The sequence below is a fragment of the Ictidomys tridecemlineatus genome, chromosome 7 (genome assembly GCF_052094955.1).
Source record: "Ictidomys tridecemlineatus isolate mIctTri1 chromosome 7, mIctTri1.hap1, whole genome shotgun sequence".
Classification (NCBI taxonomy): domain Eukaryota; kingdom Metazoa; phylum Chordata; class Mammalia; order Rodentia; family Sciuridae; genus Ictidomys; species Ictidomys tridecemlineatus.
In genome coordinates this window covers 8,969,894-8,995,462 of record NC_135483.1, presented here as the reverse complement: position 1 = coordinate 8,995,462, position 25,569 = coordinate 8,969,894, and the positions used below count along the sequence as shown (strand labels likewise).

The 25,569-nt window shown below is 52.5% G+C and overlaps 1 protein-coding gene across 1 annotated transcript in view; it reads left to right on the top strand.

The window, feature by feature from the left end:
• Nucleotides 1–25,569, top strand: part of Tg (thyroglobulin) — a 209,662-nt gene that overhangs the window by 14,446 nt on the left and 169,647 nt on the right. Inside the window, exons 9-20 of the mRNA XM_040293416.2 lie at nt 1,771–2,868; nt 3,245–3,832; nt 7,186–7,425; nt 10,670–10,807; nt 11,166–11,243; nt 11,753–11,865; nt 13,949–14,051; nt 14,971–15,171; nt 18,531–18,743; nt 19,439–19,593; nt 22,862–23,018; nt 24,469–24,693. Coding sequence (XP_040149350.2) covers nt 1,771–2,868; nt 3,245–3,832; nt 7,186–7,425; nt 10,670–10,807; nt 11,166–11,243; nt 11,753–11,865; nt 13,949–14,051; nt 14,971–15,171; nt 18,531–18,743; nt 19,439–19,593; nt 22,862–23,018; nt 24,469–24,693 — 3,309 coding nt within the window. The remainder of the gene's footprint in view (nt 1–1,770; nt 2,869–3,244; nt 3,833–7,185; nt 7,426–10,669; nt 10,808–11,165; nt 11,244–11,752; nt 11,866–13,948; nt 14,052–14,970; nt 15,172–18,530; nt 18,744–19,438; nt 19,594–22,861; nt 23,019–24,468; nt 24,694–25,569) is intronic.

The following is a 25,569-nucleotide window of genomic DNA, read 5'->3' as shown; positions in this document are numbered from 1 at the left end:
AACCAGCTGACTATATACTGAAACATGAGTCAAAATAAATCTTTCCTCTTTTTTTTTCTTTTTAAATTTTTTAGTTGTAGTTGGACACAATACCTTTGTTTTATTTATTTGTTTGTTTTTATGTGGAGCTGAGGATGGAACCCAGGGTCCCTTACGCACTAGGCGAACGCTCTACCACTGAGCCCCAGCCCCACCCCAGGACTTTTGTCACAGTAACAGAAAGCTGACCAACACAGGAGTGAAGGCTGTGAACTTGAGAACTGTCACTCGGCATTCCAGCAAGAGTGTGTTTGTTCCCTCTTCCCGTGAGATCTTGCTGATGGGGTCACGGAGGAGCTCCCACGGCTTTCAGGAAGACTAGGGCTTCAGGAAGACTTGAAACAGGGAAGGAGGAATGCACGTCTTTGTGTAACTTCAACATGGACACGTTAACATTCACTCAGTAGTTCCTGTTAAATCCTCTCCAACTTAACACTTTAAGTATTCTGCATGGTGTTTAGTTGTATTCCATTTGCGGAATGTCAGGATGTCAAGAAAGAGGATTTTGAGGTTCTGATTTGGAAGTATTTAAAATCACCTCTCAGTTCTGTTGAAACCTGGAGAATGTTCTGCCTCCCACTTTCGAGTGGCAGTGAAGAATTGGCTTTTCAATGAAAGACAATAGCTCTATCTGAACAGATGGGTCAGAGTGGGGCACACGTTTTTACCTTTTCTCTTGGGTGTGTCAGTGCTCTTGCTGTAGAAACAAATGCCACATGGATTTCTTTGCCTTGGCAACACCCTTAACAAATGCACAGCAGGGTTAAGCTCCAGTCGTAAGTGCTGAGGCAGAGCAGTGGACTTTACCTCTCCACGCCTCCCTGCAGGAGCCCGAAGGAAGCCCAGGCCTTGTCGTGTGCTGACGCTCTTAGGCTGCCGGTCTTTCCCGACTTCAACACATATTCCAGTTCTTTCTCTGCTGCTTGGATACACAGGGAAATTGTCTGATTCTCTTTTCTGACATCTGTGTGAATTGAGAGGAAAAAAATATTTTAAAAAGTTGAGGGTGGGGTAGGTTGTTTTAAAAAGCCCCCCAAGATTTATGGTTTCATTGGCTTATTGAACTTGCTGAGATTGCCACTTAGCATTTGAATTTTGCATTTCTTTACTCATGGTGGTTACTATCAACCCAGGCTGTTTGGATAGAATGGCCTGGCCATGCGTGAGGTGACTGAGTTAAATCTCTGTTATTAGTAATCTCAAGGAAAGACCAAGAAGCCCAGAGGATGTGTCAAGTGTGGTGTTGGGTGGGTATTATAGTATAGAATGGTAAAATTCCATTTTCTATAATTTTAATATTACATATTACAATACAGGGAAATATTCCCATTTAAGAATATGTACTAAGACCCTATTCTACATAAGGTCACATTCTCAGGATCTAGGTAGATATGAATACTTTTGGGGGGAGGGGAACCATTCAACCCGGTACTGTTAGCAACGTGGTCAGAGTCTCAGGAACAGCCCCACATCTCTGAGACTTGCTTTAGAAAAGAATGGGCCCCTAGGGAAGGCCGGGAGAGTGATAGTGTAGCCTGGACGTCACGCCCCCAAATGGCCACACGTAGATGGCTCAGAGTGGAAGAAAAAAGTCAAAGGACAAAGAGAAGAAAATGGTCCAAAATACAGGCGTTCTGGGTTGAATTCTTGGCATCTGACCGCCGGAAAAGCCTGAGGGCTCTCTCAGGGTGTGATGCTAAAACCACGTCTCTGCTTCTGTGTCTCCTGCAGCTGAAGACCAGTCTTGTGCCTCAGGAAGGCGGCAGGCCTTGACCAGGCTCTACTTTGGGACCTCAGGCTACTTCAGCCAGCGGGACTTGTTCTCTGCTCCCGGGAAAAGGCGGGTCTCTCAGAGAGGAACCAGTTCAGCCACATCCTGCCCCCCCATGATCAAGGAGCTGCTGGTTGACTCTGGGCTCCTCCGCCCAGTGGCACAGGGGCCGGATCCACAGTTCTCTCCATCCGAGGGTCTACTCAAAGAAGCCATGAGGGCCGTTTTTCCCTCCCGGGAGCTGGCTCGTCTTGCCCTTCAGTTTACCACCAACCCAAAGCGACTCCAGCAAAACCTTTTTGGAGGGAAATTTTTGGTCAATGTTGGCCAGTTTAACTTGTCTGGAGCCCTTGGCATGAGAGGCACATTTAACTTCAGTCAATTTTTCCAGCAACTTGGTCTCTCAGGCTTCCAGAATGGAGGGGGACCAATAGAACTAGCCAAGACGCCCTCCGTGGGATTGGATTCAAATTCCACCACAGGGACTCTCAGTGCCTCGAAGGACACTGCTGTGAATAAGCCACTTGTGGGCAGCTTTGGATTTGAAGTCAATTTGCAAGAGAACCAAAAGGCCTTAAAATTCCTTGCTTCTCTCCTGGAGCTTCCAGAATTCCTTGTCTTCCTGCAGCATGCCATTTCCGTACCAGAAGATGTGGCGGGGGATCTAGGTGACGTGATGGAAATGGCTCTCAGCTCCCAGGCCTGTGAGCAGACCCCTGGCAGGCTTTTTGTCCCGTCGTGCACACCTGAAGGAAGCTATGCGGATGTCCAGTGCTTTGCTGGAGAGTGCTGGTGTGTGGATGCCCGGGGCAAAGAACTTCCTGGCTCCAGAGTCCAAGATGGACGACCGAGGTGCCCCACAGAGTGTGAGAAGCAAAGGGCTCGCATGCAAAGCCTCATGGGCAGCCAGCCTGCTGGCTCCAGCTTGTTTGTCCCTTCTTGTACTAGTGAGGGCCACTTCCTGCCTGTCCAATGCTTCAATTCCGAGTGCTACTGTGTGGATGCTGAGGGTCAGGCTATTCCTGGGACTCGAAGTATAATTGGCGAGCCCAAGCAATGTAAGTCTGTGGAGTCCTTCTTTGGGCCCCCAAACCCAGTGCAGTGCAGAAATATGAATTTGCTTATGTGAAAGAGCAGATTGAATGAAGGGCAAAATTAGGGACTTAAATTAGCAATTATCCAGGAAAGAATGAATAATATTAAGCAGTCTAAGGAATGAAGTGTCTTCAAAGAACTGACACATAAGTTTCTGTAGTGCTGTCACCAGCTGGTCTCCATGGGTCTTGGGTCGATCTTTGTCTAGGTGTTATTCAGACAGGTACTGTGGCTGCATAAAGTTTTAGATCAAGCTTGGACAATAAGGTGGTCTTATCTTGGTTTTTCTGGCTTATTAAACTTGCTAACCTGAAGCACCTGTTCCTTGTTCCTCCCCAGGTCCCACCCCCTGTCAGTTGCAGGCCGAGAAAGCTTTCTTTGGGATGGTGAGGGTCCTGATGGCCAACTCCAGCATGCCACCCACCGTCTCCAGCATCTACGTCCCACAGTGCAGGGTGGGGGGACAGTGGAACCCAGTGCAATGCGATGGGCCCCCCGAGCAGGCCTTTGAGTGGTATGAGCAATGGAGGGCTCAGAACACGGATGGCCAGGAGCTGACCCCGGCTGCGCTGCTAATGAAGGTCATGAGCTACAGAGAAGCAGCTTCCAGAAACTTCCGTCTCTTTGTTCAAAACCTGTATGAGGCTGGCCAACAGGGCATCTTTCCAGTGTTGGCTCAATATTCTTCCTTTCAAGATGTCCCCCTGGCATCGTTGGAAAGGAATATGACTCTCCCCGGGGAGAATGTCCTCCTGGATCCCTACCTCTTTTGGCAGATCCTAAATGGCCAGCTTGGCCGATACCCAGGGCCCTACTCAGACTTCAGCACACCTCTGTCACACTTCGACCTTCGGAGCTGCTGGTGTGTGAATGAGGCTGGCCAGGAACTGGAAGGAACTCGTGCAGAGCCAAGCAAGGTCCCAGCATGTGAGTTAACTCATGTGAAGAACCAAACTTGTGGGTTTCCAAAAAGGCTGTCCAGAGGGAGGGCATTAAGTGCCAATGCTGGAATGGGGTTCAGAGATGTCCAGGATCTTTCCTAATGTAGGGTGAGAGGATCGGGCTCCAGAGGGAAGCGAATTCCCACATCTGCACAGTCAGGTGTTGACTAGGGTAACACAGTCCATTTTTAATCATCATATAATTGATTATTTAAATCGCATACCTTAGATTTTTTCTGTCGTCTTCTGTGTACAAAGCATTATCTTAGAGCCCATGAAGACTATGGCAGTGACCATGATGGCCCTTGGCCTCCCATGTTAATGCTTTATTGAGCTCTGATAAGGTAAGAGCACCATTTGACTAACCAGCAGGTATATGTCGGTCCTGCTGCTTGCCCAGGGCACTACTGGTGCTCAGGACCTCAGGAAAGAGTTCCCTAAAGAGCCTTCATTGACTTGGAGAGATTCAGTCGAGGGACGAATGAAGAGCCACTGATGAAGTCTGTAGGCTCACTTGGTGGCAGGCGGACTCAGTGGAAAGCTGTGGTGTGTGAGGAGTCAATAGAATGCAGCTGACTCTATGTCTTGAATTAGAATATAGCCGTCCAGGAGGTTGAAAGAACCACCAGATTCAACACTGCTGTTATCACAGCAGCCTCTGTGACCAGCAGTTGTAAGTAACGTCGTAGCTGTCTATGGAAACGCAACTGCTTCCTCGCAGTGCTGAGTGTTCTCAGGACCTTTCGCGATACAGAAGCATCAGACCATTTGACGTTAGCCAGGGTTTAGACTTCAGCACAACTAGATGTTGAGAATACGGGGTGAAAGGACCACGTGGTGAGAACTGGAATGTCCCTGGCATTGTAAGTGGCCTGGAGACAGCGCTGCTATGATTCTCATTAAAACACAGGATCCAGCATGGCACATACCTGTGATCCCAGAGGCTCAGGAGGCTGAGGCAGGAGGATCACAAGTTCCAAGCCAGCCTCGGCAATTTACGCCAGGCCCTAAGTAACTAGGGATGTGACTCAGAGGTTAAGCGCCTCTGGGTTTAATCCTGGGTCCAAAAAAAAGAAAGAAAAGAGAAACAACAACTTTGAGATCCGACAATAGGCTCTCAAAGCCATCACAGTAATGTGGGACATGACTGTTACATAAGTCTTACTTATTTTTGTGAAACCTGTAGAATCACTCTCCATACCAGAGGCCAGGCCTCTGCCATGAAGACATTCCTATAAGTCTGGTCCTCTTGGCGTACAATTGTAGGAATCTGAGTTATTACTTCCAAAAGTACCTAGTAACATTAGGAACTAATCTCATTCTCCCAGTTCTGAATGCTGGGCTGAGCACTGGAACTGGGTTAGAGTACAGTGACCTTTTCACTAAGTAACAGGAGATATTTTGCGTTCTTCTTTTGCTATTCATATCCCTTTAGTTTCATTCTTTTGTCTCATTACTCTGGCTAGGGTTTCAAGGAATGTGGTAAATAGGAGTGGTCAAAGAGCACACTACTGTCTTGTTCCAGTTTATAGAGGAAATGCTTTCATTTTTTTCTTCATTTAGAATGTTGTTGACCTTAGGTTTAGCACATACAGTTTTTATAATGTTGAAGTATTTTCCTACTATCTCTAGTTTTTCTAGTGTTTTGAACATGAAGGGGTGCTGTATTTTGTCAATTGTTTTTTTTTGCATCTTTTGAGATAATCATGTGATTCTTATCTTTAAGTCTATTGATGTGTTGAATTATGTTTATTGATTTCTATATGTTGAACCAACCTTGCATTCCCACTTGATCATGGTGCACTATCTTTATAATATTTTTTGTATTCAATTTGCCAGCATTTTATTAAGGATTTTTGCATCTATGTTCATCAGGGATATTAGTCTGAAGGTTTCTTTCCTTGATGTGTCTTTCTTTGGTTTTGATATCAAAGTGATACTAGCTTCTTACAATGAGCTTGGAAGGGTTGCTTCTTTTTATAGTTCATGGAATAATTTAAGGAGGATTAGTGATGTTCTTCTCTGAAGGTTTTCAAGAACTTGGCTGAGAATCCGTGTGGTCCTGGGCTTTTCTTTGTTGGCAGGCTTTTGATGGTCTTCAATGTAATTGATCTGCTTGAATGTTCTGTGTCTTCCTGATTCAATTTGGATTCCTGTGTGTCCAGAAGTTTGTCAATGTCTTCAAGCTTTTCTATTTTATTAGAGTATAAATTTTCAAAATAGTTTCTGATTATTGTATTTCAATAGAGTTCATCATGATATTTCTTTTGAAAATTTACTTTCTTTAATATGCACTTATGTACCACCTGCTGTGTACGCTGTGCTATATGATAGAGAATCAGGGAAAGAGTGTTATCTGCCCTGAGGAGCTCAGAGACCAGTGGGGAAACTGAACATGTCATCAGGTCCATTATAAATAGTTGTGATAATTGAACCGAAGGGAGTGCACAGAAATATGCAGAAGATGCCCAGGGCATGGGGCTACTCTCTGATTGGTGACCAAGGTAAAGATTTTCTTGGCACCAGCTTCTGGGATGAAACATGGGGAATGTTCCTTCTGGACAGAGGAAATTTCATGTGCCAAGACAGAGAAGCTGTAGCACAGCCAGTTTTGTTGGGGTAGACTGGAGGACAGACTGGTGGAAGGAAGAAGATGATCAGAAGAGGTGGAAGACACATTTGGGCTAGATTTTAAAAGCTTGTAGTTGCCCAGTTAAAGAACTTTTGCTTTATCTTGGAAGCAATGGAGAGTGAGTAGATGTTTTTAAATATGATTTCTTTTCTTTTCTTTTTTCTTTCTTTTTTTTTGCTTCAGGGTACCAAATCCCTGGGATTGATAGATTATTTGATTAGGAATATTCATTTAATCAAGAGAACAATAATATCTTTAAATTCCAGAAGTCAATGTTTTCTTCCAATCTCCTGCCCTCACAAGAATCCATGGGTTCCTACCACTGTGGAACTTATATTGTGATTGGCTGAAATAAATCCAATGAGGGTGGTGCTTGGCATGGTGATGATTCCAGGGACTGTGTATGCCAGGCACTGTGTGTGGCACTTCAGCTACCGTGCCTCATAGAATCTTCTAGAACTCCCGGGCAGTAGGAGTACATGCACAGCATGCAGCATACATCCCTTAATAGAGTCCTAAGGTGTAGGTGCACCATGAATGTTGAGTGAGTGAAATCCTGGAGGCGAGGCAGGAAGGACATTCCAGCGGTGGCCAGAGCTAGTTCAAGGGGAATGGCTGAGTGCTGTGTGTGTGCACATGGGCCCTTGCCCAGCTCAGCGGAGCTGTGCATGGTGAATAATGCCAGGGGGCTGTTTTTGTTCCCCTAGGTCCTGGCTCCTGTGAGGAAGCTAAGCGTGGTGTCCTGCAGTTCATTAAGGAAGCGGAAGAGATTGTCTCAGCTTCCAACAGCTCCCGCTTCCCTCTCGGAGAGAGTTTCCTGGTGGCCAAAGGAATCCAGCTGACCAACGAGGAGCTGGGCCTTCCTCCGCTCCTCCCTTCCCGGGAGGCTTTCTTGGAGAAGTTTCTGCGTGGGAGCGATGATGCCATCCGTTTGGCGGCTCAGTCTAGTGAGTGCTGAGTGCTGAGTTTTCCCACTCCACCTGGCCGTCCCCAGGGCTGCACTGCTCCATTTCCCCAGGCTGGTGGGTTCCTGGGGAAGAAAAGGCAAAGTGGTTTTGTGTCCCCAGTCAGAGCTGGAAAGGTGCACCCTCCTCCTAAATGCTGCCAGACCCACTGGGGACAGGCCTCCGTACTCTGTGTGGCAGATGGCCTGTGAAACCTCACAGTCTTTTTGAAATGTGAGTGGCCCAAATGCTTCCACACCCCCATGGCCTGTTCCTACGCTTTCATCCATATCCAAGGATGCAGGACCCCATGTGGGGAAGGGTGAGGGGCCTCTTTATCAGGACCATGGCAGGGCAGCTCACTGAACCCAAGGTCACACCTCACTGCCTGCATGGGACAGAGCCACAGAGGATCTGCAGGCCTGCAGCCCCAGCAGCAGCCACAAAACCATTCTCACCCTGGACCAGGCCCTTACCATGTTGAGGAGGACCACATCTTTGCAGTGAATCTTCTAATACATTCAGGGGCACAAAGCTATAATCACCATCTGTGGATATTTTACAAATGGGGAAACTGAACCCTGAGTGAAGTCACAGCCCGGTGCCACTCATCTATCACCTCTATCACCCAAGAAAGCCCAGATGGGCACCTCGTGGTCAGGGCCTGGGCCTATGCCCTGAGTACCTCTGCCCCCTGCCCAGCAGGTCTCAGGGATGTGCCAAGACCTACTACCTCCCAGAACCCATGTTCTGCCTGCTCCACCCTCAACCACTGGCAGGAGGGCCTGAGCCCTGGGTTCTCACCTTGACCCCACACCAACTTGGCACAGACACAGGATTCTCCTGTCTGAGCCTTACCTGAGACCCCCATCCCTTTCCAGTTGTACTGGGTGATCCTCTATCAGGAGTTTCCTGGGCTTGGGTCCCATGACAGCTTCTTACCAAGGCAGACGGAGCCAGGCAGTGGGCTGGCACCTTCCTGTCTCCCATTGCTGGAGTCCCCTGGAGGCTGGGATCCTTGTTCTTCTGACCCCACATGAGAATCTCCTGAGGTTGCCTTTGGTTCCTGGCCCTCTCCCTTCCCATGCAACTCTCCTGGAAGTCAAGGCACCACGTCCTGCTCACCTTTACCTCCAGGGCAGCTCAGCACCTGGCCTGGAGCAGGAGCTCCCATGGTGGTTCACACTCTCACTCTCCTCCTGTCACCCCATTTCGCTCCATCTACTCCCCTTAGCCTGTGCCCAGGCACCTCTGTTCTTGGTTCCTCAGAGATTCAATGACTTCTGCTTTTGAAAAGAAACCAGTTATTGTCAATTTCATGCATGGATAGGGCTTGATGCAATCCAAGAGAGAAGTGGCACTGATGGACCTTCAGTTGTGGCCACTGGACTTGGGGTGGGAAATGCAGGGAAGGGAAGAGAAAGCTAGAGGTGCGACAGAGACTCATCACTGAATGACATGAGGACATTTTCTTTAGAAGTCAAATTAAGGAAGTTCCTCTCCAGCTAGCCACATGTTCTGGTTTTGCATGTCTGCCTCTGGAGAAAGAGGAAGAATCCATAGACAAGGAACGGGGCCCTTCTCTCTGAAAGTCTGAGCACTCAGGGCCTAGAACAGGAAGAGCATGAGGGCCACAAAGCACCTTTGCGTATAGAACTTGCCATCAGTGTCTAGGGCCTCAGACCGTGGGAGGGCTGCAGGATGTCCTTGGAGGGAAGTACGTATAACTGAGCCTGGCATGAGCTCAGTCTTAATGCCTATCGGGGCTTTTGTTGCAATGATCACACTTACCCTGTTAAATAAATATTACAGCCATTCCATAGAAAAGTCAAGCTCTGACTTGGTTAATGGTTGGTTAACTGGCTCATGATCACGCAGATAAGAGGTACCATGCCAGGGTTTAGGCACAAGCTTACCGGACTCCAGAGCTCTCCTGCTGTACCAGGCTGCTTCAAAGTTGGCTCTTGGTGTCCCCAGATGGGCTCTTAAGCTCTCTCCCCACTAGAGCCATAAAGCCCTTTCTAAGGGTGACAAGTTGGGAAGAACTGTCCTGTGTATAGCAGATGACATCACCTGGACTGCCCTAGAAGTGGTTGTTCTCCTCTAGGACCTGGTGAGAAGCCCCTACTGCCTTCCTGGCACCTGCACTGAGGAGAGGAGGTTGCAGATCCAATTGGAGGAAGGGCCTGGAGACAGGTCATGGCTACCTAGAAGGAGATGGGGGAGAGGCCGGTCAGACTGCAGAGTGGCAGGAGCAGGTGTTGGGGCTGGGAGACCCAGGCCAGTGGCTGTGTGTCCTGCCCACTGCCCTCCTCTCGTCCTCCTCTCACCTCATGCATGCATTCACTCCTATCTTTTTTCATTCAGTCATTTCCAGGTGCACAATGTGGCCAGGTGCAGCTGTATGTGCAATGCACATGCAAAGCTTTGCACCGCGGAGCTTGAATGCCAGCACGGGTGGCAGGGGCAACCCTAGACGAATGTCTGAGGCCACATCTGAGTGCTGATAGTGGAGACTGCTGTCTCGAAAAGCCAGGTGGTGAGGCAGATGCCCGGGGCTGGGAGGGGCTCTGGTCCCCTTACCAGGACACCTGCAGGGGCTTCATGTAACCCCCCTTATTGAGCCTCTGCTCCTGACTTCTTGGAGCTGCTGTGAAGAGCAGACGAGGTTGTGTGGGTGAGCAAGCTTTGAAGGGGTTGAGAACCAACCTGCAGGAGTTGCCAGGGAGGCCAAGAGGGCTGACTTGGGCTGACCTCTGGTCAAAACCCCACTTTGATCTGCAAGGCCACAGTTCCGTTGCTTTGCCCATCTTTCTTGTTCATTAGATGTGATAATACTACCATTCTAGTAGAAATGAGAAGATTAAATTGACTAAAATATGTGCTTACACAGCACCTGGCAGGTACCTTGTAAGTTATTGTCAGTCCCACCTACGATGAGGTCGATAGCACATGTGCTGAAGCCGTCCCTGGGCTAATCCACCTGTATGGACATCACTGTCACCGTGGAGAGCTGCAGAGACTTTCACTGTGTAGCCCAGGAACTATTGTTATAGGACAATCTGCTGAGAGCCTACCCACTGTCTGAGGGGCCTCTACAATATTTTGGGGTTAATGTTTGTCAGATAAATAAGAAGGCCACCCTATTCTGGGTTGCTTATGTTGGAGCGAAGCCGTATTGGGTGGCTCTCTGTGACAGGGCGCCCAGGGCAGGTGGTCACATTCTGCTCTTCTGCTGTGACTCCAGCCTTGAGCTTCTATCAGCGAAGTGGATCATCTCTGGAGGACCCCTCTGGAACAGTGGGCCCTCTGCGATCTGGCCCCTACGTGCCGCAGTGTGATGCCTTCGGAAACTGGGAGCCCGTGCAGTGCCACGCTGGGACCGGTAAGGGGACCTGGGGTAGCTGAGTGATGCCCATTTTTTTCTCTTAGAGGAAAGAACCCCATTTGGGGAAGAAAGAGGTTGGACTCCTGGGTCCCTTTCTCCTCGGCAACCTGGACAAAGCCCTTAGCTCCTCGGGCCTCGGGTTGTCTCCTGTGTGCTGTGTGAGAGGAGCAGAGCCCTGCAGCCTCTGGAAGGTCAAGGGCCTGGATGCCAAGACCTGAGATGGTGAATGGCGCCAGGCGGGAAGGCCGGCACCTGGCCACGACTGCTAGGAATGCAAGAGAGGGAGGTTGCTTATAGATGCCCAGGAGTGTCCCCAGGGTGCTTCCTCAACATCTGGCTTGTGGTTCTTTTCCAGGGCACTGCTGGTGCGTGGACGGGAAGGGGGAGCCCACTCCTGCCTCGTTGACTGCGCGCTCCCCAGACCTCCCCCAGTGTGAGTGAAGCCCAGGACTGCCCAGCCCCAGCCCAGCAGGCTAGGCTGATGGAGCCAGCTGTGGTCACCCACACGTGGGGTGGCTCCATGGGCCAGCCCTTCAGACCTACCCCTGAGCACAACCAGACACATTTCCCCAAGACCCCAGGGCCAGGGCTAATGCTGACCCCACCTTCCTGGTGGTTGCTCCTGGGTGGGCGGGTAGAGGGACGGGCTGGGAGCAGGAGCAGGAAGGAGCCTGGCTCTATTCCTATACACTGCACGTGGGGCAGTTCAGTCACTGCTCTGGCTTCATCTCCCACTCTCATCTGTACCTGCAGTCCCTGCCTGTCCCCTGAGTGCCAGCCCTGTGCCATCAATGGCTCTCGACATCTCAAAGCTGGCACATCTCACGAGCTTCCAGCTCTCTGTGAAGTGTACCTCCACCCTCGATGCCACCTCTGAAACCTGGAGTCAGCCAGGGCTGCTGCCTTCCCTTGGTGACCCCAGCCAACCCGCTACTCCCACAGGCCCCTCCACCTGTGAGACGTCTCTAGCCAACGGGCTGCTTTCCGGTTGGAAACAGGCTGTATCCCAAGAAAACCCATCTCCAGAAGACCTGTTCACCCCCAGCTGCCTAGAGGTGAGGCTCTGAGGCTCAGGAGAGTGAGGAGGAAGGGAGAGCTCACCTCCTCTGGTTGAAGATGGCTCTTCTAGTTTTCAGCTAATCTGGCTTCCTTAAAGACTCATAAGGAATCTTGAGCCTGGATATTTGCTGTGGGCCTAGTAGGCCCTGACCCTGTGTCCTTAGGCAACTTAGTTACCTTCTCTGTGCTCCAGTGGCTTTTTTTTTAAAACATAAAATTAGGCCACATTTTGTTCTGTCTTGTACTGGGATTGATTTGAGGAAATATTTCTCATGAAAAGTGTTTGATGATGACCACGCACCTGTAGACTGCTACCTTGTGTTTCCTGGAGTCCCCTGGGCCAGATCCCTGGGTTCTGCAGGTTCCCACCCTTGGGTGCTGTTTACTGGCACACGGCCTGCACTGGGGCTTCATCCCATGTGCTTCCCAGCTTCCTAGATGACCGTGATGATTGACAGAAGCCCTGACAAAGGCTCCCAGAGAAAGAGCTCATGCCTGGAATCTCACCCTTACCTGCCAGGTGATAGAAACACCTCTACCCCTGTTTCTTTCCCCTAAGGTAGGAGTTATGGGACACCACTGCTTGCTCTACTCAGCCCTAGGGTCTTCCAGAAAGTGACATGAATTCGGCATAGCACAGGCTGGAAGTGCCGAGCGGATTTCCTTATCGTTATTGGCCACTGTGAACATGGCTCAATTATGAGTGAGTTTGCAGAGAATTATCAACATGGTGAACTCTTTTGTCTTGGCTAACACAGCCCCTACTCCTTGTCCCGGCACTGATACTAGTGAGGGAGGGAAGGTGGAAGCACAGCCCCTGAGATGGGCAACCTGATTCCAGCCCACGGCCTGGTCACCCTGGGACCGAGTGGTTCTCATGTCCAGCCCTGGAGCAGGGCTGTGCCGATAAACAGCACCCGAGGCTCTCCCCGCCCAAACGGAATGCCATGTCTGTAGCCTGCCCCTAGGTAGAGTCAAGCTCATGGCCAGAATGTCCTCAGTTTTAAGCCTGATAACCATAGTTTTCTCAAACATTTACTTGGGTTGGAGTCTGACCTCTGCAGCTTTCAAGCTGTGTGACCAGAGACTTGTCTGGGCCTCTCTCTGGAGAGTGAGGACAGTAGGGGTCCTCCCTCCCCAGGTGCCATGTGGGTACAAATGGCACCAGGGGTGGGTGGATGGGAGCACACCACGAGCCTCGTGGTTTTAGTCTCGGCAAACGTCAGATGCTATGTCATTGTCACTGCTTGTTGGAAAACCAGGCACAGCAGATTGTAAGTGAAAAAGTAGCAACAAATACCAGAGGAACCAGCAGCAGCCAGGAAACGCCTCTCCCCAGAGCACTTCGGGTGGCGCTGGGGGCCACAGTCGTGGGCAGGGGACTTTCTGTGGTCAGGGAGCCCTGAAGGAAGTTCTGCAGGTGCAGTCCTGGCCTGCCCTGGGTTTCTGCTGGTGGCTTTGGCCCCATGCATGCGGTGCCCTCTCCTCCTGTCTTCTGAGGTGGGGAACTGAGGCTCTGATTGTGTGAAGAGGCGGGCCAGGGTCCCAGCTGGCCTGGGGCAGTGAGGAAGAAGGCCGATTCCAGGTGCTGCTCTGGGTCCCTACCCAGATGAGCTCTAGTAGTCTCCTTGGGTGGCATCTTTATTTCCAGTCAGACACTCAGGCCTTCCCCAGGGTTCCTGTGTAAAATCACTTCTTCAGTGGCGGGTTGGCTCAGGACAGTGAGGGCTCAGGGGCTAGAAGGATTGGGGCCCTGGGCCTGACCTACCACTCAACCAGCCCAGGCCCTGCTCCCTTCCCTCCCCTCTGGGATGAAGGGTCACCAGAATTGGTCCCCAGCCTCAGAGGGGTAATGACATCCTTGCCTTGTGGGGTTGTTGTAACCATCAGCTCCATTAACCCTCAGCTCCACTGTGGACGTGCAGGACAGAAGCAGGTAGTGACCTCCCGAGCAGATCGCCCTTCTCTGCTAGGAGATGCCGTGGTCGGTGTTTGGGGAGGGTCCTCCTACAGACCTCCACCCACCCCTAGGCGGACTGCAAAGCACTGCTCAGTGCTGTGACCTTGGCTTTGTCTCAGACAGGAGAGTATGCCAGGCTGCAGGCGACCGAGGGGCGCCCCACGTGTGTGTACCCGGCATCAGGAGAAAAAGTGTCACCTGGCATGAGCAGCAGTGGCCAGTGTGAGTAGTTGTCCCCCTCTTGTCACCTCTCTACCTCCCCACTGAGCGCTGGGTGTGCGGTCCCCAGACCTGGGTCCTGTCCCAGCCCTGGTGCTTCTGTAGCTGTGGGCACATGGCTGGGACCTCGCCCACCCAGTTTCTCCCCAGGGGAAGGGGGGTCTTACCCGCTGTCGGAGAAGCCAGTGCAGCAGAGTGGCTGGGCTTTGTGATGGGGAAGCCCCCCCAGAACTGCCCCTGTCACAGGGGCACTGGTGCCCTGGGGTGACCACTGCAGGGCCTGGCGCACAGTGGGCTGCACCTGGCCCCACGCTTTCAGCCTAGCCAGGCAGCCTGGCTTCCACAGGGGAGACCAGGGGTGTGCCTGAAGGGCAAGGTGCCTATGCCTCCCATCTGCCAGAGACCAAGGATGCTTCGTGGCCCTCGGGGCCAGATGGGCCTTTGGCATGGCCCAGGGCCATACCCTGGCTCCCTCCTGCCTTCTTTGGTTCTCACGCTCCTCCTCACCTTTGCTGTGGGCTCTGATTGTGATCAGTTCTGTCAGACCTGGGAGAGGGCAGATGCTGTCTCCCCAGGAGCTTCTTTAAGCCCTGCTCCGCTGCCCACAGCGTGTCCCCTGGCACACACCCTGGCTGACCCTCACGCACCGGCCAGCCTTCCCTCTGGAGCCCTTTGCTGGCCTCTCAGTGCTTCCCACACTCCACACCTGTCACCCTCGTCTCACTGAACTGTCCTTGCCCCTCACCTACCCCTCCTTTAAGGTCCTAAGCACCTTGAGGACAGATGAGGGGAGAGTGTGAACCCTGGAGTCCTGCAGGCGGGTTGGCGGGGTGGCCCTGGGTGGCAGGGAGCTTTTGTTGCTGTGCCCAAACAGGGAGCAAGAGCCGTGAGCCTGCCCCCCCTGACTTGTGTCCTTGTCCAGGCCCAGGCCTCTGTGAAGTCCTCAGGAGAGGAGCCCTCTCCAGGGCCATCGGCCCAGGCTACATCCCAGCCTGCAGGACACAGGATGGGGGCTTTTCCCCAGTGCAGTGTGACCCGACTCAGGGCAGCTGCTGGTGTGTGCTGGAGAGTGGAGAGGAGGTGCCCGGGACCCGCGTGGTGGGCAGCCAGCCCGCCTGTGAAAGTAAGTTCCGCCCCTTGGACCACCATCCCTGCACATGTCGCCCTCACTCACAGGTAGGGCTCCAGGAAGTGAGGCCATGGGGATGGGAGTGGGAAGGGAGCGCAAGAGGGCCCTGGAGACTGAGTGCCACACGGGGAAATTATACCCACTTCCTGAAAATGCTCCATGGGACTGCAGTTGGGAAGTGCCTGGCCAGGGACTCTCCAGAGCTGGTGCCCAGGAAGCTCTGTTGCTGACCCAAGGAGGACTCTTGGTCCCTGTCAGAGGAGGGAACCTGATTGCAGGACCTCAGGATGGACGCACCCCACGGGGGCACTTGAGGTGTCTGTGGAGTTGCTGACTTGTTAATTTTTATCTCTAGTTTAAAAAATTATCTGAAGATCAAATACTGAAAGAAACATCACCTGACTATGTTAGAATACTGAAATACATTATTAGATATTAAAGTCTACTCACGGGACATCACAATCATTTCAACATTTTCAGGAGCGTGTAAGTGAGACTATCTGTGAATTTCATTCCAGGAAATGGAGACATTAGAAGTATCTGTCACATACTGGGGAGATCAGGCCTGCAGGGTGGAAGAATACTGCTGTACAAGATCCTGCTTTGACTGCACTTCACTTCTTTGGCTGTGCTTATTTTTGGCTTGTTGACTTTACATTTTCCAGTCTCTAAGCACATTTTGGAGCAGAGCTGTAAGAAGGTGGAGCAGGCCCTGGCTGCCCCTGTGAAGGAGGCGGCAGTAGGTGGGGAGAGCCTGCTTTCCCTCATCCTCTCTCCTTCCCACCCCGGAGCTGTGCCCCAGGCTCTCCTAGGTGCTTCCTCCCTGTTTTCTCCTTGTGTACACAGTGGCCCTCTTCACACTCATCTCCACGGCCCTCGACAGCTGCCACCAATGGGGTACCTAGCAGGTGCTCAGTGAGATGTTCTTCTGAGATAGGAGAGGGGAGCGGGATCAGCTTTCAGTCAAGCACAGCCAAAATTCACTCTGCGGGGCCAAAATTCACTCTGCGGGCCATCTAGGAGTGGTAGCAGACAGAGACTTATTTATGCCTGCTAAAGGTGCTTTTCACACCCTTCATTTTATTTTTGCCTTTGAATGATGCAGACAAATAGAGCATTCTTCTCTCCCCATTTTACAGATGGCAAAATTGAGGCTAGAGAGGTTTATGGACATGGCCAAGTCACACATTGAAAGAAAGCAACCAGAATTTATCTAGGGGTCCTGCTGGCTGACTCTGTTATTCAGCTGTAGGAGAGGACAGGAGGCAGGCTCAGGAAGGTCACTTATTGATGGTGTAGAAGATGAAAGAGAAATGAGGGAAGAGGCACTTTATCTTCTTTTCCTGTCGCTGAGCAGGTCTCCTTCATCTGCTGAGTGGTCCAGGGCTGTGGTGTGGATGGTTACTAGGGCTTAACTGTGGCACCGACAATGGAGTGTGTCCTTATCTGCTCCTCTGGCTCCTGATGGCCTTGGGTCTGAGTCTGAAGTCTAGATGGGGTGGGAAATAACTTGGTGGGAGGTGGCAGGAACAGCAGCTCTGTCTGGTCTCTTCAGATTGCCTCAGTTGAGGGAGTCGGCTGGGAAAGCTGGGTGATTTAACGTGATGGGACTTAGAGATATCGCCCATATTCCTTCCCAGTTCCGAGTGCCCTGGACTCCTGATCATGTCATCCAGGGCCAAGAAACCATTCATTCAGGCCCAGGGAAGAGGAACAGTCCTGGGTTCCTGGTGTCATTAGGCTCCAGGTTCCCTGTGTTCACAGTGAGGAGGGCTCAGATGTGAGTCCCCGAAGCTGCCTCTGACTTTCTGCAGAGCGTGGTGGAGGAAGCTCAGAGTTGGGGGCAGACTGCAGTACTTATGTGTCCGCTCCCCACTCATGGACTAGAGACCTGGAGCTAGCCCCTTAAGCTCCCTGGACCTTGGTTTCCAATAGTAGTTATTTCTAAGTCGCTGTGAGGACTAATTGAGGTCATCGCTACACTGCTTAGCACTGGGATTGCTAGTACACTTAATGAATATGCTTGCACAGAGCTGAGGACCTGGGTCCACACAGCAGCTCTCTGACGGAGACAAGGTACTCACCCTCTGTGCCTCAGTCTCCTTGCCCTGAAATACAGACGATGGGGCCTAACCCATGGGGCTGTGGGGAGAATTACATGAGCTAATGTTTGCAAAGTTTTTCATAGTACACCTAGCACATAATGAGAGCCCCATAAGTTGTTTTTAAATAACTGCTTCCTCTAGGAGGTAGGCATTACTGTTCTTCTCACTATTTTGAGGAAACAGAGTCATAGAGAAGCAACTGACTTGCTCCAGGGAATTTAGCTAATAAGTGATAGAGCCAGACTCACTTCCTGGCAAGCTGGCCCCACAGCCATCAGGCCAACTCCCTGCTGCCCGCACAGCATGTGGTAAGAGGCCGCTCAACCAGATCACAGCAGGTCACAGCTCAGGATCTTGGCCAGAGGCCAATGTTCTTGTTGGAATAAAAATCAGGCCATGCCCAGAGATGGAGCTGTGTCTCTCAGGTCTTGGAGCCCTGCCACTGGGGCCCCTGCTGTCTGTCACACTTACACTGCAGATTTTAAAGACTGACATATTCTGGCAGCAACAGTGTGCCTGAGGTCTGGTGATTAACTAAATCTCTAATCACATGTGAAATCGCCACATTGAGTGTGTTTGCTCCCTCATGGGCTCATTCCCCCTTTATTTAACACATCCCCACTGAACTGTTGGGGCGGCATCTAGCTGAGACCCGGGTAAACAGAGGGAAGCCCTCCTTCTACCCAAGGACCCAATCCCCTGAGAAGCCCAGGGTCCAGGTACCAAAGATCTGGAATAGCGGACAGGATGCAGGTCCACACCTGGGCCTGGGGCTCCAGGGGAAGGAGCTGCGCTGACCCTGGACCATGGAAAGGAGTCCCAGGCAGGAGTGGGGCTGGGGTCTGCTCTAACTGGGGGACCTGGCGGTGGGGCTTGAGGGATGTTGGGAAGGCCTGAGCCACAGGCTTTGCTGTGGACATGGGACCCAGCAGGAGGGCCACTGTGCTTCTGTCTTGGGGCAGTTGGGGACTGAGGGTGCCAATCCTTGGGCTCAAGGTGCCCAAGCAGGGGTTGCATGCGCTGTAGGCTGGGGAAGATGGGTGAGTGGTCATTGGGCTTTGAGAGGGAAGAAGGGCAAGAGTGCCTGCGCCGAGAGGGTGCGCCCAGCCACCTGATAAAGCTGGTGCAGGAATGTGCAGGCCGGGCCAGCAGTGGGCAGGGGCAGGAGGAAGGGCGGGTGGCTGAGCAGGGCAAGCTGGACTAGAGCCGCAGGTACCCCAGTGTTGCTCTCCTCTCTCCACCCTGCAGGCCCACAGTGCCCCCTGCCCTTCTCTGGGTTGGAGGTGGCTGGTGGAGTGATCCTCTGTGAGGGAGCCTCGGGCCCAGGGGGAGCTGCCGAGCAGCAGTGCCGGGTGCTCTGCCGCCAGGGCTTCCGGAGCACCTTTGCCCTGGGGCCACTGGTGTGCAGCCTGGACAGCCGACGCTGGGTGACACAGCCTCCACCGCCCCGGGCCTGCCAGCGTGAGTGACCCTGATGTCTGTCCTGCACCCTACTGGCTCCCAGGGCCAGTGCTGAGTGGGGGCTGGAAGGTGAATGTGGGGCTGATTCTTGTCCCACCCCCAAATGTGGCCTTCTCCCCGTAGGCCGGGTGGCAACAGGAGCAGGAGCGAGGGCCCGGGGAGCATTTTCTTCTGGAAGGGGAGATGCTTGGGCTTCACCTGAGGCTTCTCTGGAGCCATGTGTGGCTTCTCTGCTCCTTGAGAGAATTGCCGCTGTTCCAGCTCTCCTGGGCATCCTGGATTAAGGACCAGTGTTTAGCAGGCGGGGCCCCACGGGGGTGGTAGGGTTGGTTGCTCACAGGTGCTCCTCCTGCCCCTAGAGGGGCTCTGCCCCACCGCCCTGTCCTCCAGGGCCACCCAGACCTCCAGGGCTCATGCCTGGTAGGGCCAGGGGCCTGCACCCTGCCCAGGTGGGAAAATTTTCCAAAGAGAATCTTGCCAGGATCCTCTAAAGCACCCTGATTCAGAGACGGAGGCAGGGCTTGCTGTGAGGGTGCTCAGTATTTCGGAGGCCAGCCCTCATGTTGGGGAGTGTTTGGGTTCTGAGGCTGCAGAACAGAACCGAGACCCTTGTGTATTTTAAGCTTGATGAGGAGAGCTACCTCTGTAGAGGGAAGGGGTCTCGGGGCCTTCCTGCTGACCCCTGTGTCGTGCAGGGCCTCAGCTGTGGCAGACCATCCAGAGCCAAGCACACTTCCAGCTCCAGCTCCCGCCGGGGAAGCTGTGCAGCGCTGACTACGCAGGCTTGCTGCCGGCTTTCCAGGTCTTCCTGCTGGACGAGCTGAAGGCCCGTGGTTTCTGCCAGCTCCAGGTAAGGCCCTGGTTTCTGCCAGCTCCAGGTGAACGCCTGGCCTTCCCTACAGTGAGAGCTTGGGCTGGGCACAGGGTTCCTGTCAGGGAACCTCCTCCAGGCTCCAATGAACCTCTGGTTCAGATTCAACTCTCCTTCAGTTTACTCCTTGGGCATATTGGGACTGAGACCTGGAGAGAAATTTGGCCAAGGTTAAAAACGTTGTGGCAGAGGTGGAAGCCACCTTGACTTGGCTGTTCTGTGTTAAGACGTTCGGTGTGTGCACTCACCCTGTGCAAGGCACCCTGCATCCTGTGCTGTAGGTTAGCCAAGTGATCCTCACAGGGACCCTCTGATCATTGCCACTTTGTAGATGAGGAGAGCAAAGACCGGAGAGCTACAATAATTGGCCCAGAGTCACATAGCTGGAGATGGTGGCTGCAGGTTGGCTGACAGGAGCAGAGTTGTGGTGACCATGCAGTACTGCCATCCCCATGGGGAAAGAGCCTGGGAACCCAGCGGCAAGAAAGCTGAAATGTCACAATGCACTTGGCACCAGGAACCAGATGTGTGCCTTGACAAGCCCCAAGGAGTACTGTAGGCTCCCTTGAAGAAGAGTGTTAGGTGCTGCCTGCGAGGCAGCCCTCGGTCGCAGTGATGGGTTTTCCAGCTGTGCTGTACACAAGGGCTTTGCTGGTCTGAAGTCTCAAATGTTCATGGAGCGAGTCTTTAAAATTCAGCCAGTCAAAAGTCTTCCTGTTCAGAGTTTGCCAAATCATTAAAGCAGCTCAGGTTTGGCATTTCAGGTTAGGAATTTTGTCAAAAACATATTTTCACAAAAGACAGTATTTATTTTAAAACAAATACAACTGTGAATAGATTTTGTCCTTTTCTCCAAAGAAATGCACTTAACAATATTAATTTTGAGAACACTGACGTGTTCCTGGCTCCATTCTGGGAGCTCCACATTCCTGACTGCTGACCCTGTGGGCATCCTGCTCCGTGGGTGCCATTAGCCTTCTAAGTGACCAAGGCCTATAGAAGGTGCATGGATTGCCCAAGGTTTCCCACAGCCTAGTGGGTCCAGTTCTGCCTTCACTCTTTCACTATTCTTATCTAGCTAGCTAGCTTTCCCTCTTTCTTCTTTCCTTCTTCCTTTCTTTCTCTTCCTTCCTTTCCTTTCTTTCTTCCCTCCCTCCCTCCCTCCCGCCCTCTCTCTCCCTTTCTCTTTCTTCTGTGTAACAAATGTGAGATCTCCTGTTAAAGGCCAGGCATGGTTTTGGTATGAGGACTGTCAAAGACAATCTAATCTAGACATGAATTACAGTGCTAGGGCAGAGTGTAACGCAGCTCTGCAGTAGGAAGGGGTGTAGCATGAGCTGGACTAGACTTCAGCTTGTCCAGGGCGACTAGCATTTGAAAGGGAAAATGCAGGAGCAGGGAGGGGCAAATGGGGCTCGGCAGAAGGGAAGTGAACAATCATGAGGAGTGGGAAGGGGGTGTCCACGTGGACCCACTCTGGGACTGCCAGCTGGCTCTCACCGCAATGGGCTCCTGCCCTCCCCTGGAAGCTGGACACAGGGCCCTGTCTTCAGATATCAACTGGAACAAACAGAATGTTCTCTTGGCAGGCACTTTAAGGGAGGGATGGGGGTCATCCTGCAGGTGTGACCTTGAGCCTTTGGGACTTCCGCTATGTTTGTTCACATCTTCACAGGTCAAGGTCAAGGACCAGGAGGAGGGCTCAAGGGAGCCTGGCTGGAGTTGGGGCCAAGGGAGCATCTTCTTCAGGGTTCAGTGGGTCAGATCACTTCTTCACCCTTGGGAACTGAGTCCAGGGTCCTTGACAGTGAACACTGGGATGGGCAGAGACAGGAAGAGAAATAACTCAGGGTGGGTAGGGGAGGGAGGAGGAAAGATGGGAATATGTCAGAGAGATGGCCAGGGAGGCCCTTCCAGGATGCTGTTATTGGAGAGGACTGAGGCCTAGGGATGGGGGGAAGAGGAACCCTCAGAATCAATAGGAAGGCCGAGCTCCTGTGATAGAAGCACACTTAGCATGAGCTGTAGAATGGAGGAGCCGGGCGGGTGGGTGCCACCCACGAGGGAGGACCTAGAGCCGGCGTGTCGTTCAGGCCCTTGTTGGCTGTGGGTAGGACAGTGGGCTTATTCTGCACGGGGTGAGATGTCACTCACCAGCTCACTCTGATTTCTGAGTGGGTGACGGCTTCACTTTCCTCCGAGAAGCTTTCCCCAGACACCCACCTTCTCACTCAGCTTCTAGATGCCAAGCTTGCAAAAGTGAACTTCCCCTCAGGCTTAGTATAGATGCTGTTATTTGTGGCGGTGGTCTGTTTGTAGTCCCCCCAATCCACATGTTGAAGTCTCACCCCCCACAACACCTGAGGTGGTATGTGAGGAGGCAGGGCAATTGGAGGTGACCAGGTCATGAGGCGGCAGGACTCTGAGTGGGGTCAGAGCCTGTGTGAAAGCGACCCAGAGAGATCCCTGGCCTTTCACCAACTCAAGGCCCAGGGAAAGGGGTCACCAATGAAGAGGGTCCTCACTGGATCTGCTGGCACATTGATCTTGGCCTTGCCAGCCCCCATGCCAGAACCTAAGGAATAAATTCCAGTTGTCTTTACCACTTTCAGGTGTCTACGGCCTTTTGTTATAGCAGCCAGGACAGACTAAGACCCACTTTCAAAGAGGACGATGTGAAGAGGAAAGATGCAGCTTGTGTTTGACCCTGGACTGATGCCAGGCCCTGTCCTTGGGCCAGCAGGCCCCACACCTCTGCCTGTTCCCTGGGACTGGAGGAGACTGTGGTCCCTCCATTCTCAGTCATTCCACAGGCCTGGTGTGCTCAGAATGAGGCTGGAAGGGGACAAGGGGCTCTATAGTCAAAAGAAGGAGCCAGTGGGTGCCATGGGGTTCAGGTTGAGGGGTATGTGCCCTGCTGGGTGAGTGCATGGTGAAGACATTTTCAGAGTTGGCAGAGGCTGGGACACCAATTAAACACTGTGACATGAGTTAGGAGAGGCTGGGCTTCTGGCCCAGAGCCTGGCTCTTCTGCCTCTCACATCTATGTAGGCTGTGTGACCAGGACAGCTCATTCAATCACCAAACCTCATTTCCTAGGGGAGGGAGAAGAGCTTACTAAGGCCTCATGCCTGAAGCAAGGTGGTGGAGGAGTGTAGGAAGTGACACAAGCCCACTTGGGCCCCTAGTGTCAGCTCTTGGCCGACTTCCTTCCTACTCTGAATGGAACCCATTGCTCTCCCCGCAGGTGAAGACATACGGGACGCTGCTCTCCAGTCCTGCCTGCACGGACTCCTCAGTGCAGGTGGGGTGTCTGGCTGCAGATCGTCTAGGAGTGAATGTCACTTGGAAGTCTCAGCTTGAGGACATCCCAGTTGCCTCTCTTCCTGACTTACATGACATTGGTATGTTTTTCTGCACTGCTGCCTCAGAGCCACGAGGCCTCTCTGAGGGACAGTTTCCTCATCTCTAAAGGGAGCTGGTGAAGCCCGTGCACCTCCCTGTGATGGTGAGGAGCATTATTGATGTACATGGCCAGGCGGGAGCTGAGTGTCCACAAGCATGTCAGACTCACGAGCTCTGGTCAAGAGCTTACTAGAGTTGAATGGAGCCAACTACCCCAAGCCTAACTGGCTTCTGGCATCAAATTATAACAAATAATAACATCTACATTAAGCCTGAGGGGACATTCTCCTCATTGTCGGTGCAGAGAGGGGGACAGATAGTGAGAAGGAGCATGGGGTAGGGGAGGAAGTCTTCATTGACTGTCATTTCTGTCCCACCTACTTCCAATGATAAACCATCTCAGACCACTGTCACTGTTTAAAACAGGCTGTTAAGATGGGACCAACTGAGAGAGTGGCAAGGCTTAGGAAGGACAGAACGGATTGTAGGGCAGCTACTGGGAGCATGCGCTGTGTTTAGCTCCGAGCTTTCTGGTGGGAAAGGAAACAATCCACACCTTTCGAACCAGGCTGGAAGTGGGCTCTCTTCTATCATCTAGTGGCCAACACCTAGGGTCACGACTAGCTAGAACTTGCCCTCTGTCCTGTGAGGAAGGAACTTCTGGAAAACTTTGCCTGGGCATGATGCAGGAGCACAGCTCTGTCACTCTCCTGCCCTCCTCTGTCCTCATGGAAATAATCCCCCTGTGAAAAGTATCTCCCTCACCCCAAGAGCATTATGAATTAGCGTCCCATCCTCCTTCTTCTAAAGAGTCCTGGATAACTGGTGTATGGGCAAACTGCAAAAGCATGAAACATTTATCCCTGGCTCCAGTGTGAGGACAGTGGACTGTGGTTTCAGACCACGGGCTGGCTTTCCAGTTGCCCGCTGCAGCACCAACATCTCTGGGTGCAACCCAGCTCCACCTGCTTTCTTCCTAGGGAAGAGGCGCTGGAGGCTGAAGGCCTCCCCGGCCTCCAGCTGAACTCTAAAGCAGAGGGCACATGGCCTCCGCAGGCCCTGCCTTCCTTGGCGTGACCCCTTCACAGGGTCCCCTCACCACTGTAGGAGAGGTGTCCCCTTGCCCGCTTTGCAGATGTGAAAACTGGGGCTTGGGTGGGTGCCTTTCTAGAGGTGTTGGTGGCTGAGTATCTGGAGCAGTGACTGAGACAGGATATCCTGTACCAACATGACCCATGCTGGTCATGTTGCATGGGTCATGTTGGTGCCACAGAAGTGACAGGAGCTCAAGACCTGGGTTGTGACTTGGGGTCCTACTTGGGTCAGTCAGTTTCCTTCTTGGGGCCTCAGTTTGCCCCTCTGTAAAATAAGGCAGCAGATGTGCCTATGTCTGCTTTCATGCTGTAGGTGGCTCTGCCTCCCCACACTCCGCTCATCTATGTCTTACAGAAGAGTCCTTAGTGGGCAAGGATTTCCTTGGGCGCTTCGCAGATCTGATCCAAAGTGGCCTGTTTCAACTTCATGTGGACTCCAAGGTGTTCCCGGCAGACCCCTCCATCCGCTTCCTCCAGGGGGACCGCTTGGGCACCTCTCCCAGGACATGGTTTGGGTGCTTGGAAGGATTCTACCGAGTGTCGGCCTCCAGCAATGCCAGCGAGGACCTGCTGGGGTGTGGTAGGTGCACATGTCTCCCTGGAATGCTAGTGGGTAGCTCGGAAGGTTCAGGAAAGGCCACTGGGGAGCTGAGGAGCTGGGGAGTGGTGAACCACTTGTGTATCCCGTTGGTGAACATTGCCAGCCATCTGCTCTGTGGGGCCACCACCGTCAGAGGGCAGGCAAAGGAAGAAGCCCCCTAGGAACCTCCCCTTCTGCTAGTTCTCAAGCAGCCTGGGCTCTGGGCCCTGGCTGCTCTGCCTGGGTGAAGAAGGCCGCTGTCCACCCTGTGTCCTGGTTATAGCTACGTCACTCACCATAATGCTCAAATGGCCACGTCAGCCTGCACGTGCACGATGCGGGGAGCTGATTTCTGGCGGGGATTTACTTGGGCTGTCTGTCCTCTTGGCCGTGGGAATCTTTGAAGGCATTTTCATGGGAATGCAGCTGCAGGTTCCTTGACTGCAGGCTGTATTAGTTTCCAATTACTCTCCCAACAAATTCCCACAGTTGGGGGTCTAATACAGGTAGCTCCTTACCTCAAGTTTTGTGGGTTGGATCCCCTGTGGGCTTTGCTGGCTGGAACGAGGCGTGGGCAGGTCTCCTTCTTCCTGCAGGCCCTGGGGAGTGTGATGGCCTGTGCCTTTTCCAGGTTCTCTTGGCTGGGGGTTTCCTCTCTTCATTGTCAAAGGCATCAATGTTGCTGCTCTCTGCCCCTTTTGTCCCCAGTCACCTCTCCTTACAACTTAGGAATTTTAAGTTACACGTAGTAGGTGATCTAGGCCACTCTGGAGTAGAAGATCAGTTGGTTGGTGACCTCGACTCTATCTGCAACCTTAATTCCCCTCTGCGCTATAGCCTACTTCATGCATTAACAGGTCCTGGGAATGGGGATGT